The 14,194-nt window shown below is 39.3% G+C and overlaps 1 protein-coding gene across 3 annotated transcripts; it reads right to left on the reverse strand.

The window, feature by feature from the left end:
• Positions 1-40: 40 nt before the first annotated feature.
• LOC308383801 (ceramide synthase 2-like) lies at positions 41-13,514 on the reverse strand. 3 transcript variants are annotated; one of them, XM_080861920.1, is made up of 13 exons: positions 13,336-13,514; positions 12,538-12,711; positions 11,665-11,782; positions 10,225-10,343; positions 9,965-10,022; positions 7,553-7,603; positions 6,135-6,227; positions 5,570-5,698; positions 4,893-5,002; positions 4,623-4,776; positions 4,236-4,344; positions 624-726; positions 41-169 (listed from the first exon to the last, which is right to left on the reverse strand). In XM_080861920.1, exons 2-13 carry the CDS (start codon positions 12,702-12,704, stop codon positions 97-99), a joined length of 1,284 nt encoding a protein of 427 aa, XP_080718046.1. In that variant the 5' UTR covers positions 12,705-12,711; positions 13,336-13,514; the 3' UTR covers positions 41-96. The 3 variants fall into 3 exon arrangements, with proteins under 3 accessions (XP_080718046.1, XP_080718045.1, XP_080718047.1); XM_080861919.1 differs by having other exon boundaries at positions 13,365-13,500; XM_080861921.1 differs by lacking the exons at positions 41-169; positions 624-726 and having other exon boundaries at positions 3,622-4,344.
• Positions 13,515-14,194: the final 680 nt, after the last annotated feature.

Genomic DNA, 14,194 nt, shown 5'->3' on the forward strand with positions numbered 1-14,194 from the left:
ACATTTCAAAATAAGAGGTAAAAAAGGTTTTCTTCAATATTAAGAGTTTTATTCAATCTGATGGAGCATTTTTAACGGCTGGATTGTGTAATCAGATTACAGAATCCTCAGTCTGATGTTGCGGGTGTGTCCACACTTGATGGCACGTGGATGCAGACGAGCATAGCACCTAAGACGGATGACAGAAATCTTTAGATTAGTGAGATGGAATCTGTAGATCGCTGCTTTACTGAGGGCTGTGATATGTATCTGCTAACACTCAACTTGGAGCCATCAAAGCTCTGGGAGAGCTTACTCCCAGTCAACCTAAAATCTGCCACTGAATTTGATTCTGACAACTGTTCTTTGAAAGAGGAAAATTATTTAATCAGCCACTCAGTAATTATTTAGCCTTGCTAATAATGCATTTTTTCCTAAAAACCTCATGTGCATAAGGAGCAACTAAAGGTTTTACTTCTTCGGACCTTTCCCATGCACCCTGCAAAAAGATGAAATCAAGTGGAATCAGTTTTTAGCAATCCGCTCAAAACATCTTATCTTATCTTAGGGGAATTATCCCCTCACCTCTCTGAGAATGAGTTCAGTCTCGCTAATATTTGTGTGTGCTGGTTTTGTATACATACTTGCGGCAGATTATCCTGTCACAGTTGTACTTCTGAGCCAGCTGCTTCAGTGATGGCTCAATGATGCCCCCTCTCAGACGTAGGACAAGGTGAGGGTTGGAATCTGAGAGAAAGACATGGGTATATAACCATCAATGCAACTTTAAAACATTTAACAAACAGCAGTTTTCTTCCATCGTGGTGAAATCCACCTTTTTGGATGTTATATTCTGACAGGGTGAGTCCATCCTCAAGCTGTTTCCCAGCAAAGAGCGTGAGACAGTAACTTAATGGTTACAGCTACTGTGGGCATGTACTACTACATGCACAGAGCTTTGTTAGTTACACCAATCCAGTTATAAAGCAAAATGAATGTAGTAATACTGTGCACTGAGTTCCCAGACAAAAATGATCGTTTCAGAAGTTAAGGAGAAGAAAGTTTATAAGCTTTCTGTTCACCAGCCGCTCAGAAACTCAGTGAGCAGAGCGCTGTGAACAAGTTTTATCCAGTGCTTTGTTTTTAATCTGTCCTGCTGACACTGCTGCACAGAGGGAGTAACTAACGTTGGGATGAAACTCACTAACAGGTCGCAGATTAACTGCAAGTGTTTGCTATGATGAATGACACAAAGGTACAATAAGAATGAAATAATAATTATTGAAAAAAACAAATATAGAAGAAGAGAGAAAAGCGAGGACAATTAAGTTTCATGATTTAATCCAGTTAAATATTGTTTTTCAGAAATTCCTTCAACTTTATTCTACATATTTAATTTAAGACTAATAGATTTAAACTAAATAGAAAAGAAGAAGTCCTGCTCTTAGTAGCATTGATAATATAAGAATTAAGGCAAACACTATTGATTAATAAAATATGAGTCATCATTAAGCCCACATGAGAAACAATAAAAGAGAGAAGTTGAGCTTTTTCTTGTGAACAAACTGAATCACTTCTAGAGTGAATCTTTCTAATCACCCATCAGGAGCTACGACATTTTATTCCAAAACAAAGGGCTCATGGAAAGACTTCCATCACAGACCATAATCCTTTTCGTCTCTTCTTCTGCTGGAACATTTGTAACTATGTGTGCATTTTAAAAAAACAACTCCTTCACGAGAGAGAGAGGTTTCACATAAAAGTGATATTATGGTCATTAAACATTTTTGCAATTCAAGTCTGTGGACCTCCTTAGTGTGGTTGTAGAAGCTGCCAGCAGATGGCGATGCACAACAGCGGTGATAGTGACACTGTTTAATCTACAGTACTGTGTCTGTGAAGGTTCTCGGTCATCCAGGTCATCATAGTCTAAGGTGCTCGGAAAAACCTCAGGAGTCTTCTCCAAGCACGGCATCCCAATGTACTTCAGACCCAGCAACACACTCAGCCAAAAACTGGTTCATCCCAAAGACAAAATTCCTAAACACAAACTCAAAAATGTGGTGTATGCTGTGCAGTGCAGCGAGGAATGCCCAGACCTCTACATTGGAGAGACCAAACAGCCACTTCACAATGCATGGCACAACATAGAAGAGCCACCTCCGCTGGACAAGACTCGGCGGTGCTTCTCCATCTAAAGGACAAAGGTCACGCTTTCGAGGATGCCAAAGTTCACATTTTGGAGAGTTTGAAAGAGGACTGAAAGAAGACATCTCTGTCCACTGTGAGCGACCATCTTCGAACAGAGGCGGTGGTTTACGACACCAACTGTCGGCCATCTATAATCCAGTTCCCTTCCCAGACACCTTAACGCCCACTCTCATCCTGGGCCATCTGACCTCACACGAAAGTGGGTTTCACAATGAGCTCACCCCAAACCTTGGCTGATTGTGACCTACACCCGTCTTCACACCTCAGCTTGTGTAATTAGGTAGAGGATCATTAGGGGGTCCATGTCTCTCTTGGGGGGACACTCCCACAGGGCTTAAATCTGGGACTCTCCACCATTTGCCCTTAGAACTGAAGAAGCTTCTTATGAGAGGTGAAACGTGTTCAAGCAACTTAAAGAAGTCCAGACGCTCCTTAGACTACAGTACTGTGCAGAACTCGTTAGCCACCCTTACTTATTTGTGTAAAGTGATCCTGGAAAAATAACACAAACAGTTCTCCAAGATTTCTGAAGATCTTTCAAAGTTTTTGTGTTTATTTAAGACTCTTATTACTGTTCTATAAATCATGAAAGCATTAAAAAGGCACCTAACCTAATGATGAATCAGTGACTGTATGAGATTTGATTTTTTGTTATAATCATTGGGATGAACTAGTGTTGTGTCTACACAGCTTACCAACAAAATAGTTTTCAATTGTATTTTTTGCTACTTAAACACATAATTTGTTCCAATTTCTTTTATAGAATCTAAGAAAAATACATCTGGCACACAATGAAACACTATGAATCATGGACTGTCCTCCCCAGAGTCCGGGCCTCAACATTTTTCGAGCAGTGTGGGATTTTTTACACAGAGAACAGTACAAAAGGCAGCGAACATCCAAAGAAGAACTTTGAATGCCCTTCAAGAGGTTTAGAGCAATAAACTTTTTCCTTCTATGAATTTTTTCCACTTCTGCGTAAACACTTTTGACTAAATGGCTGCACCTCCACCCCATCTTCCTGGGTGGCTGAAGACTTTTGCACAGCACTTTAATTCTACAAAATCACATACTGAAATATTTTTCAAAATCCATCCCTCCATCCATTTTCTTCCGCTTATCCGGGGCCGGGTCAGGGAGGCAGCAGCCCAAGAAAAGAGGCCCAGACCTTCCTCTCCCCAGCCACCTCCTCCAGCTCGTCAGGGGGAACACCAAGGCGTTCCCAGGCCAGCCGAGTGATATAATCTCTCCAGTGTGTCCTGGGTCTGCCCCGGGGGTTTCTCCCGGTGGGACAGGCCTGGAACACCTCGCCCAGCCCAGGAGGCATCCTTGTCAGATGCCCGAACCACCTCAACTGGCTCCTTTCGATATGAGGAGCCAGTTGAGGTGGTTTTCAAAATCTTTAACCAAAAAAAGAAATAAAGGTAGAAAGACTAAATGATCATTTTATTTTCAGCATTTAAATGTAACAGTATTTTACAGTAATTAAAGAGCACTTCTATCTACGCATGAACATACATCAACCTGCTCTTTTGTTTCGATATTGGTTTATGTTCGTGTTAATAATCTCTGTTGTACTTTTAAATGTTTGCTTCGTGAGCCTAATAAATAAAAAGAAAACCGTGTGCAGTGAAGGCTACAGTGGACATTAGCAAGCACAAAACATTTCAAATGAAGGCTGCCGTCCCTCTTTAAAGACAGTGAATCACTATGGATCATTGTACAGCGTTACTGAGGCTCAGGATTGTGCTTCCTGTGTGTAGCAGGGCGCTATGACACCTGTTTTATGACACCGGCTTTAAAGAGAATGTTTTCTGCTTCAGTTTCTCACAGTTAAAAGTGAAGGACAGTAGCATCATCTGACTCACAGACACCGCTCTGACTGAACACACCCAGTTCACATTAGTAAAGGAAAACAACAGACGGAGAACGTTCCTACTGAGCTTTACGCATTCTGTCCACCACAGACGACCTGTGGTTGGCCAGGTTGTTAAGGACACAGCTGTTGGTGAGCATAGACAGTTTGGAGTTAAGAGAGTCTTTACTTTTCTCCCAGTAACAGTCAACTCCTGGGTCCTTGTTCTCCTCTCCCCCTTTTTCCTCCTCTTCCTCTTCAACCTCACTTTCTTCATCACTGCGTTCATCTTTTTCCAGCTGAGGAAGAAAACAGAAGGTTTCACACTACAAACTACGAAGAAGGTCCAAAAACAAATGAGTGGGTGACACTGATTTATTTTCTTGTGACCACAGGGCTGTGAATGAGGACATAAAGCTGACTGGTTCAGTTTTCTGGATGCTCCCTGTCGTCCTTTTAATTGGACTCTTTGCTTGTTTGCATCAAGTGGTATCACGTAAGAATTAGAACTGCAAAACAATTGAAAACATGTCAGAGACATCTCGTGACGCACTATAGCTTCACTGCTCTTTCTCACCTTGCCTTTCAGGAACTTATAGACCATGTGCAAGATCAACTTGGCCCAGAAGATGTGCAGACCTTGCAGCACCATCAGCAGGATGTTAAAAAAGTAGTAGCCAGCAAAAGGCTCAAACACCTCCATGGACAGTACCAGGGTGGTGTGAATGATTCTGTAAGTAATCGAATAGCTAGAGTCAAGTTGCTGATGAGAGAGTTCAAATTCATCCACACTTCTTTTACAGTTATCGAGCAATTTAACGACAAAAAAAGGAGAATTATCTCTTACTTGCTGGGAAAAATCACCAGCCGAGTCACGAGGAAGATCACAGCGAACATAACAAACAGGGTGTCACACGATCTCCTCCAGCCAGCGCCGTAGTTGAACATCTTTGCAGGCTGCAGAAATAATAACCGTGCAATAAAGTCACATAGCAAATCCCAACAATAGTGCTATGTAGATATGGATAATAAAATAACAAACTAAATGTTTTCAGAATGGGGAAAAACAGCTCAGTCTTTAAGTCAAGCAGAACACTAAGAACGCCTGCTGTTTTCTCATTTTCAGTGCAAAAATAAAAAGCATCAAGCAGCTCAGGTTTAGAAGCCTGATGTTATTCACAATTGTGTCTTTTGCACAGGTTAACAAAGGTCAGTCAGCACCGCTAGCTATCATGGCACAATCACAGGATCCTTCTGCTTCCTGCAGGCTACTGCAGAGGTCTTAGATAAATATTTTCTAAGAATAGCCTAAAGTGCAGTTTGAACTTCTGATTGTAGTTTGTACAGTCAGTTTTTCTCATTTCTTTCAATTTTCTACATTAATGTAGGATGTCTGGCCAAAGTGAATATTATATTTTTAAAGATTCCCAAGATGTTTTTTCCTGCACATGTAAAAAAAAAAAAAAGACCGTAAATGACCTTTATTTTACCTTTAGAGCATAAATAAAAGGATCTGCAGGTTACCTCTAGCAGGATGTCAGAGGAGTCGTGGAGCAGCATGACCAAGGTGCCGATGCGAATGTAGTTGGCACAATAAGAGAAACTGAGCAGGAAGATGGTAGCCAAGTGGTGGACGACCTGTTCCTTAAAATCCTGCAAAGGCAAACATGCAGTGAGCAAAACAAAAGAACCATCAGATGTCAACAGAAGACAGTCACTCATTAACCATGTGCTGGTCAGGTTTCTCATTAAAGCAGAAGTGAAGTGAGAGAAACATGAAATATGACCACAGTTAGACCAACATCATCCCAACAGCTAACTTCTGTAAAGGGCATCTGCTGCGTGAGACAGGAAGAAATCTGGCAACGCACTCTGTGGTGGAATGTGTGAAACATGCAACTCAGTCAGCAGCAATCTGTATATAAACTCTGGCGTATCTAAAAGGGCAGCGCACGCAGTGAATCAGCTGCTTTCAATGCAATGCTTGCGTAACAAAACGGGCCGTTCAATGCACAAGCGCTTCTGTTTAAATAAACACTTTGCTACGTGTCGCCGGGGCTGAACGCAGCCTGTTGTGTAACATCCTCACCTTCCTCTTGACATCCACAGAGATCCGAAGGAGCAGAGAGCCATAAAATCCCAGCTCCAGCATGTAGTACCAGTAGTGGGCTCTCTCCATGGGCTGAGGAGGACAAATATAAAGGTGATTTTTTTATAAAATACCTGGACTTTAAATACTGGCAGAACAGTAGGGAGCACTGCACCTACACAGGTGGAGGATTTGAAATGTATTTATAAGCTTTTCTGTTTAAGAAAGGAAGGGAAACTATCATGAATAATTCTAGCGTGTCGCTATCCTTACACTTGCCACCGAAGCCTAAGAATCTGAGCAACTCATTTTGTTTTTAGTCCCACTAGGCGGTATAATGGATCACTCTTTGCCTATAAACTACAATTAGATGGATTGAAACTATTCTCAGCCATGACGGTATTTTTATTTATTTTTTCATACATATACATACATATATATATATATATATATATATATACATATATATATATATATATATATACATATATATATATACATATATATATATACATATATATATATATATACATATATATATATACATATATATATATACATATATATATATATACATATATATATATATATATATATATATATATATATATATATACATATATATATATATATATATATACATATATATATATATATATACATATATATATATATATATATATATATATACATATATATATATATATATATATATATATACATATATATATATATATATATATATATATATATATATATATATATATATATATATATATATATATATATTCTCGTATGTGTGGCACAATGTGTTTTACTTTCCATTTTTAGGGATTATTATGCTTACTTTTAGAAACTTGTAAATGTATTTATCATAGACTTTTTATACACATAATTTATTATGTATTATTATTATTAGTAGCAGTAAATATGAATATAAAATATTTTACTTTTCTAAATATAGAACCAGGATGCGTTAAATATCAAACTAATGCAGTTTCATGGCCAAAGTTAACGACCAAGCCAAATCAGTAACCGGGTAAATGTGTGATTCTTTATAATAAGCCGTTAATTATCAGGGCCTCTAATTCTTGGCTTGTTTAGATTTATTTAACCCCATCTTGAGTAACTGAATATAATCAAAGTTACACATGCACATATTTAACTTTTTAACTTCATTTCTGACATCCTGGCACTATATAAATAACCTGGTTAACTCTCTGTAGTTTGAATGCCGTACATGAATTTACTGTATTGTGCTTGTTTTACAGCTCCTCTGTAAAATAGGTGTAATTGGATTACCTATCCGTACACAGGTTACACTTTCAACATAAATAATGAGACTTTCACAACGGTTATTTTAATGGAGCACACTCTGTTTTACCAAAGTAGTCATGTGGTGTATGTAATGTTTTCACCTGAAATGGATACTGCCTCCAACATTCCCTGAGGTCCCAGAACCACGGTTTCTGCACAGACAGGGAAAAATTTAGAATAAACCTGAAGAGGTGGAAACGTATGAAAGGACAGAAATAACTTTCAGATTATCCCTCATAATGTCCTCCCGATTTCCACACCTGTTGTCCTCAGGGGTCAAAAATGACTCCATCTGGTTTGATTGATACTTAATTAATATGAAGTGGATTTTTCCCCCACTTTTAATTAAAACTTAATTCAAACATTTTGACACGATTTCTTTATTCCATTTCAAATTTATGTCTGATAAAACCTCATTTAAATGAAATGTGTCTTTGTTTTTGGGTAAAAAAAAATAAATTAAATCATCAGTTATTGTGATTATCGTTTCACAACCAGAGTTGGTTTCTTTAACAGATGATCACAGACGGGTATATGTCAAAGTTAATTTAGGAAGCTGTTTTTAAACTACTTCAAGTTTTTCACTGGCAGCAAATAATCACATCTGTTGTCTTCTGGGGTCAAAAATGACCGCATCTGGTTTGAAAGCAATAAGTATAAAATATCATCCATCTCTGTGTTTCAAGGTTTTATACAACTTTATTCCAACTCATTACCTGACATCACATACTGCACATGTTTTTATCTCGTAGTTCCCCGGTTTACTTGGGATGTTCTGTTGGAATGGACAGAGTCCTCTGAAGGGGACTTGGTGCTCACACAGTCATATCAGTACCTGGATCTTACATCACAGCAGGAGAAACACCCACTTGTTCCATACACCTCCAATGGGAGCATGTTTGTGTCATGAACAATGATCATTTATTGTTTCTTTATCAAGGAATGATATCCTTTTTGCGATTCTGTGATTAATCTTGTGTCAGTCACGGTAGCATGAAAACTGCCCTAAAAGACTCTGGATGTCATAAACTGGCCGTAGCGACTCTACTGGATGCACGGCAGTAAGAATCAACACACCCACATATGCCTACAGCTGCTCTTGATCCATTTTTCTTCCTCTCTTGTTGTCCCTCCTTGTTTGTCATTGAGTTGGCTGTAGAGCAGGTCATCTGCTAATTGGATGGTTGTTGGTTCAATCTCTGTGTGCTCTAGTCTGGAGTTCTTACCAAGGTGTCCTTGGACACGTTACTGAACCCCAACTTGGTCTCTGATGCATCCATTGGCATGTGAACGTTAAAAAGCATAATACAAGCAGAATACATGGTGTATAATGCTTTCAGCGCTCGCGTAGAAAAGCAATCTAAGGATTTTAGGTAATCAGTATGGGACCTGGCATATGTGCCGTGGTAGATTGTCTTTCTCTGTGACGCACGAGAGAGTCCTGCATCGTCTGTCACTGGGAAGGATAGAAGACCAGATCAATGTTTCCTCATATTACTGCAAATATTCCTGTCTCAGCTGACTCCTCGTTCTTGCTTGATCTTCATCATAATTGAAATAGAAGATGTGTAGTCCTCTGACACATCTTCTATTTTAGTTTCACATTCTGAAAATTCAAGAAACTTCAAGAAGCCCAGTCACTTTCTTTCCAAGCTCTTCAGACTACCACATTCTGGATGCCTGAGAACCTACTTGAACATACTTCAGATTCTTCATCACTTTCCTTCACTTCATAGCCTTCTTCCACTTCTGCAGGTGGCTGATGTGATTTTTCAGAGAAAAGGTAGCATTTGATCTAAATATTGGCAATATTTTCTTTATCTTCTAACCCTGGATCTTCCTGAACATTGATTATTCCTCCTCATTACACTAGAGGACAATATGTGCATTTCTTTACTGGTCATTCCTTTCCACAACATGGTAAAAAAAATTATCTCACAAGCCTCCAGTGCAATGGAGGCTTGTGAGATAATTTCTGTGTAGGTATTATTGTAGAGTCTACCTTACAATATGAAGCACCTTGATGCGACTGTTGTTGTGATTTGGTGCTGTATAATTAAAATTGAATTAAATGTAGAGCACCTGCCTCCTCATTGTGCTTCCTGTTTTGTTGTTGTTGTTATGAGCATTGCATGACCCCACACATCAGTGATCCAAGATGTTTGAAAGCAGTATGGTATGAAAATATGGCCCTTTGCAACACTTTTTACTTTGGGCCGTTTTTGACCCCCAAGGACAACAGGTGTTACAAAATCCAATAAAACCCCCATAAATAAATCAAATTACTTATTCCAACTTATTCCAATCATGCATAGCATAGTACTGAATAACTTCACTTATTTTCAGACCATTTAATGAATAAAAAACACATTTTTGATAGCAAAAGATTTCTTTTTGGGACAAAAATGACCCCAGGACAACACAAAGGTTAAATTGATTTTTTTTCACTCACTTATTGTTTTAGCATCAATAGTAGGAGTAAAATGTCATTGCTATAAAATGTTGTCACTCACATCAACCAGGCAGGACAATCCAGCCACAAAAGCTGTGAGGTAGAAGAAGAACCTCCAACTGAAAGACAGCGACTGAGATGAGAAACTCTGGCCATTTAAAAAAGCACTTTAAAAATGTAACCAGCCAAAGCTTTGGACAGTGTCAGAGTTCTTGCGAGCTTTTCCAGGATCGGTCATTGTGGAGACTGGTGGAGGATCTTCTATTGAAGGAACTCATCAGTAACTGGACAATGACGGAGGCGTGGAGGGGAAATACTTACGCAGCTTCACCAAACTTCTTGGTTTTAGACGGCTTGTCTTGGCTCCTGCGACGCTTGAACCACGTCTCTATTTGTCTCTGCGTTTTGCGGCACGACAGCATCAAGCCTTCCATTTCACTCTGAAACAAAAAACAGCACAGAATGAGTTGAGGTGGAGCAAGCGACGCTCGAATGCAACGTGTTCGTATTGTTCTTTTAAAACGTACTTTAAGAAGTTTGTAGTGCAGTAAAAGTAAGTGCGACGTGCAGGCTTCGATTTATTTCTCCTGTTCAAACCCATTTGAATATAGTTGACATCATTTTTGAGTATATTTATTTTATTATTTCTTATTAATGTTTACATATGTAGCATTCATTTCATTGTTTAGTGAAATTTGTTTAAATAATCTTGATCACATGTTCATTTTGCTTTCCAAAAACAAAATAAACTTAGTCAGAAACTTTCTATATGTATCTAAACAGTATTTTAAAAGTTATAACCTGTTACTATATTGTACATAACAAAGTCATAAAAAATAATGTGATATTTACATATCATTCTTTATATGCCTACAGTGGAAACAATGGCAGAAAGAAGCATAGTTTTAAATAGCTCTATATAGCATTATTAACATGTTGACCTTCAGATCAATCTACAGGGGTCAGAGGTCAAATGTGACCTGCTATTTCAAGTCTTTGTCTATATGTTAAAAGAACACACCACACTTGTAAGAATCATAGTTTCTAAGTTCCATCCATCCATTCGCTTCCGCTTATCCTTTTCAGAGTCGCGGGGGGCGCTGGAGCCCATCCCAGCTGTCATAGGGCGAGAGACAGGGTACACCCTGGACAGGTCGCCAGTCCAACACACAGGGACAGACAACCATTCGCACTCACATTCATTCGCACATTCACACCTAGTGGCAATTTGGATTTTCCAATTAACCTATCCCCACTAACTGCATGTTTTTGGACGGTGGGAGGAAGCCGGAGTACCCGGAGGGAACCCACGCAAACACGGGGAGAACATGCAAACTCCACACAGAAAGACCCCGGCCTGATGGTGGAATTGAACTCAGGACCTTCTTGCTGTGCGGCAACAGTGCTAACCACCGTGCCACCGTGCACCGTTTCTAAGTTATGAGGCTTTTTGTCAGTTTTCAGCCAATAAGTCATTAAGCTGACCCTCCATATTTCTTCAGTCTTTAGAGCAAAAGCAAATGTCTGCTGGACTCATTTCTATTTAGCCAGAAGCCTGTGAAAGGTCACAAGATGACCTTGTGGGGTTGTGTGTTTAATGCTGTGGGGGAAAGGGAAAACAAAGTGCCTTTACACACAAATTTAACTTTCAAATGAAAACACGCCAGTTTAATCATTTGAAAAACACCTGACTTTAAAGAAATACAAATTCAAAGACTAAGCCACGTGTTTGCATGCGTGCAGAGGCCTCCTCAGGCTCACCTGTGTCGGCTCTCTCCTGTTCTGGATGTAAAACGACTCCAGATTCGGCGATGGTGCAGCGGTCACTTGAAATCTATTCTTCACCCCAAGACACCTGGCCATGGGTGGGGCAACAAACCTGAGGGCAGAGAGAACAAAAGGTATCTTAGAAAGAGGACGGGGGATACTCGGGGTAGCAGTCACTGTTTAGCTGTAAATAGAGCGCTGGGTGACCAGCGTGTGACTGCACTTACATATGAATGCATTGTATTACCACTCACTTAGCAACACAACAGTTAAAAAACATTAGGTTAAAGCATTGTTACAAACCTGCAAACAAGCCTGCTTTTATTAGTTAATCATAGCCATGCATGATTTTTTTCCACTCCAGGAACATGAGATCATTTGACAATCACATGACATCTTAAGTATGATTAACAAGCAATTTGAGTCTCTTGACGCATCTTCTGCTTGTTTGCTCACAGCTAATATGTTAAATTACCTTCATTTAGGTTTGAACATCTCTAATTTTCTCCCTCATTTCATTTCTGTTTATCTTCCTCTCTAGTTTCCAGAGTCTTTCTCCCCCCATGCTAACAATGCCAGCTCCACTCACCAAAAACACAAAAACACCTGCTCACTGTCCCACAGCTCGGATCCTCTTACAAAGTCCTCTCTATTGATACTGTGGATGGCTATAGGAAGCAAATGCAGTGCGACTACTTTTTTCCCCAGTGGTGACAACGACTTCATATGATTGCTGTATTTTCGAAAAGACTTGTAAGTGCTGTTTCAGCTTCAGTGGAGTGAAATGTTTGTGTGCTCTGCTGCAGACCCTTCACTATCTCAAACACTCACTCACCCATTTCAAAACAAAGAAGGCCTGTGTGCTACCTTTCAAACATGTAGCGGAGGGCTACGAAGCCGAGGGCGAGGGGCAGAGCGATGAGAAGGTCCAGGGGTCTGGGGCGGTTGGAGTCCCCCATTTGTTCCATGTCTCTCCAGGTCACACCAGGAGGAAGCCAGTAGTCCTCCTTCCATAAATCAGGCAGCATCTCCATTTTTTTTCTGATGCACAGGTGAAGAAGAATAAGAGAACATGGTGGACAGAACAAAATAAGAATAGATTAGATTTACTGTCATTTAAAGTTATATAACTCAAACTGTGAAATTAAGTTTGGCATCTAATCTGAAGGGCAAATAATATACAATATACAACACACACACATAGACACAAATGCACAAACCAATTATATTATGTACAGTACACATTAGAGGTTTCCACACAGTTAAGCTTGAGCGCAAACAAATATGAATTCATCCAGGTATAACAGCAGGTGAGGTGTCACGTGAGAGAGACAGCAGCTACAACAAGAAGAGCACTATGTTGGTGCATCCTAAGCATCCTATGATCCTACATCTGTCACCTCAACTACAATATGTTATCAAAAATCAACAATAATAATAACTCTTAAATAAATAAAAATGTCCCACAATAAGAAAATTCCTGTCCTACAAGATCAGAATTAATCATCCTAACAACCATAAAGCACGGGTCAGGTGAATAACGATCTCTTTTAAACAAAGTGCAGAGAAATAGCCGACTGCACTTCAGTTGGTTGTTTCCATGGATAAACGCAGTAAGCTGCAATGAGACCGCCGAAAGAAACGGGATCCAGAGCAGAAACCTACCGACCAGGACCTCCGTGTGAATTACAAACCGAATTAATGAGGCAGGAATCTGAAAGAAAATCCAGTTTAAACCGAGATTTCAGGCTGAGCCCTGGGTGGCTGACGATGCGCCGTGGTGCTCCTGTGTCCTGAAGACGACAGCAGATCCGAGCCGCTCGGTCATCATCGATCTGCAACGGTTGTTAAGTCAGACGGGGTTTTAAAAAAAATGAAGCGGGAAAGGAAGCTGTGGGACAACCTTCAAAAGTAAAAGCCCTCGGAAGAGTATGTTGTAGCTTTTAGTAGTTTATTTACTTCGTTTTAGTGTCCCCCCCCCGATAAATTTGTATAAATATAGAGTAAATAAAGAAATATCACTTCTCTCTCTTTAAGTCCAAACTGAAAACTTACTTGTTCAAAATAGCTTATCGCACGTAACCTCTTCACTCTACTATTTTCAATTTGTTTTATGTCTTATGCTTTTATGATTGTGTAAACTGTTTGCTTTTATGTCGCTTTTATTATTCTGCTGTCTACAGTGTCTTGAGTGTTTTGAAAGACGCTTTCAAATAAAATTTATTATTATTATTATTATTATTATTATTATTATTATTATTATTATTATTATTATTATTAATTTATTAATTTATTAATTTATTTTGAATATCATTTTTAATTAATGTAAGCATATTTTATTAACACCTCATGCTTTTTGACCTTTTGACCCACAGCCAAATACAGTCAGGTCGTGGTAGGTTCAAAAATGTTCAAAAAGTGAACCTTTATTGTGAAGACTTCCGGTCTGCTCTGTCTGTCTGAATGATTGATAGCTGTGGGGGGATTGACGCACCAGGGGTGTCTCCGGCTCAGGGGGAATGAT

This window comes from Rhamphochromis sp. 'chilingali', assembly GCF_963969265.1.
Source record: "Rhamphochromis sp. 'chilingali' genome assembly, chromosome: 16".
Taxonomy (NCBI): domain Eukaryota; kingdom Metazoa; phylum Chordata; class Actinopteri; order Cichliformes; family Cichlidae; genus Rhamphochromis; species Rhamphochromis sp. 'chilingali'.

Coding starts and splice junctions, on each gene's coding strand:
- LOC308383801 (XM_080861920.1), bottom strand. CDS start 12,704: ATGGAGATGCTGCCTGATTTATGGAAGGAGGACTACTGGCTTCCTCCT. Junction 10,344..11,664: donor ACAGGAGAGAGCCGACACAG/GTGAGCCTGAGG, acceptor TTTTTGTTTCAG/AGTGAAATGGAAGGCTTGAT. Junction 170..623: donor GACAGGATAATCTGCCGCAA/GTATGTATACAA, acceptor CATCCGTCTTAG/GTGCTATGCTCGTCTGCATC.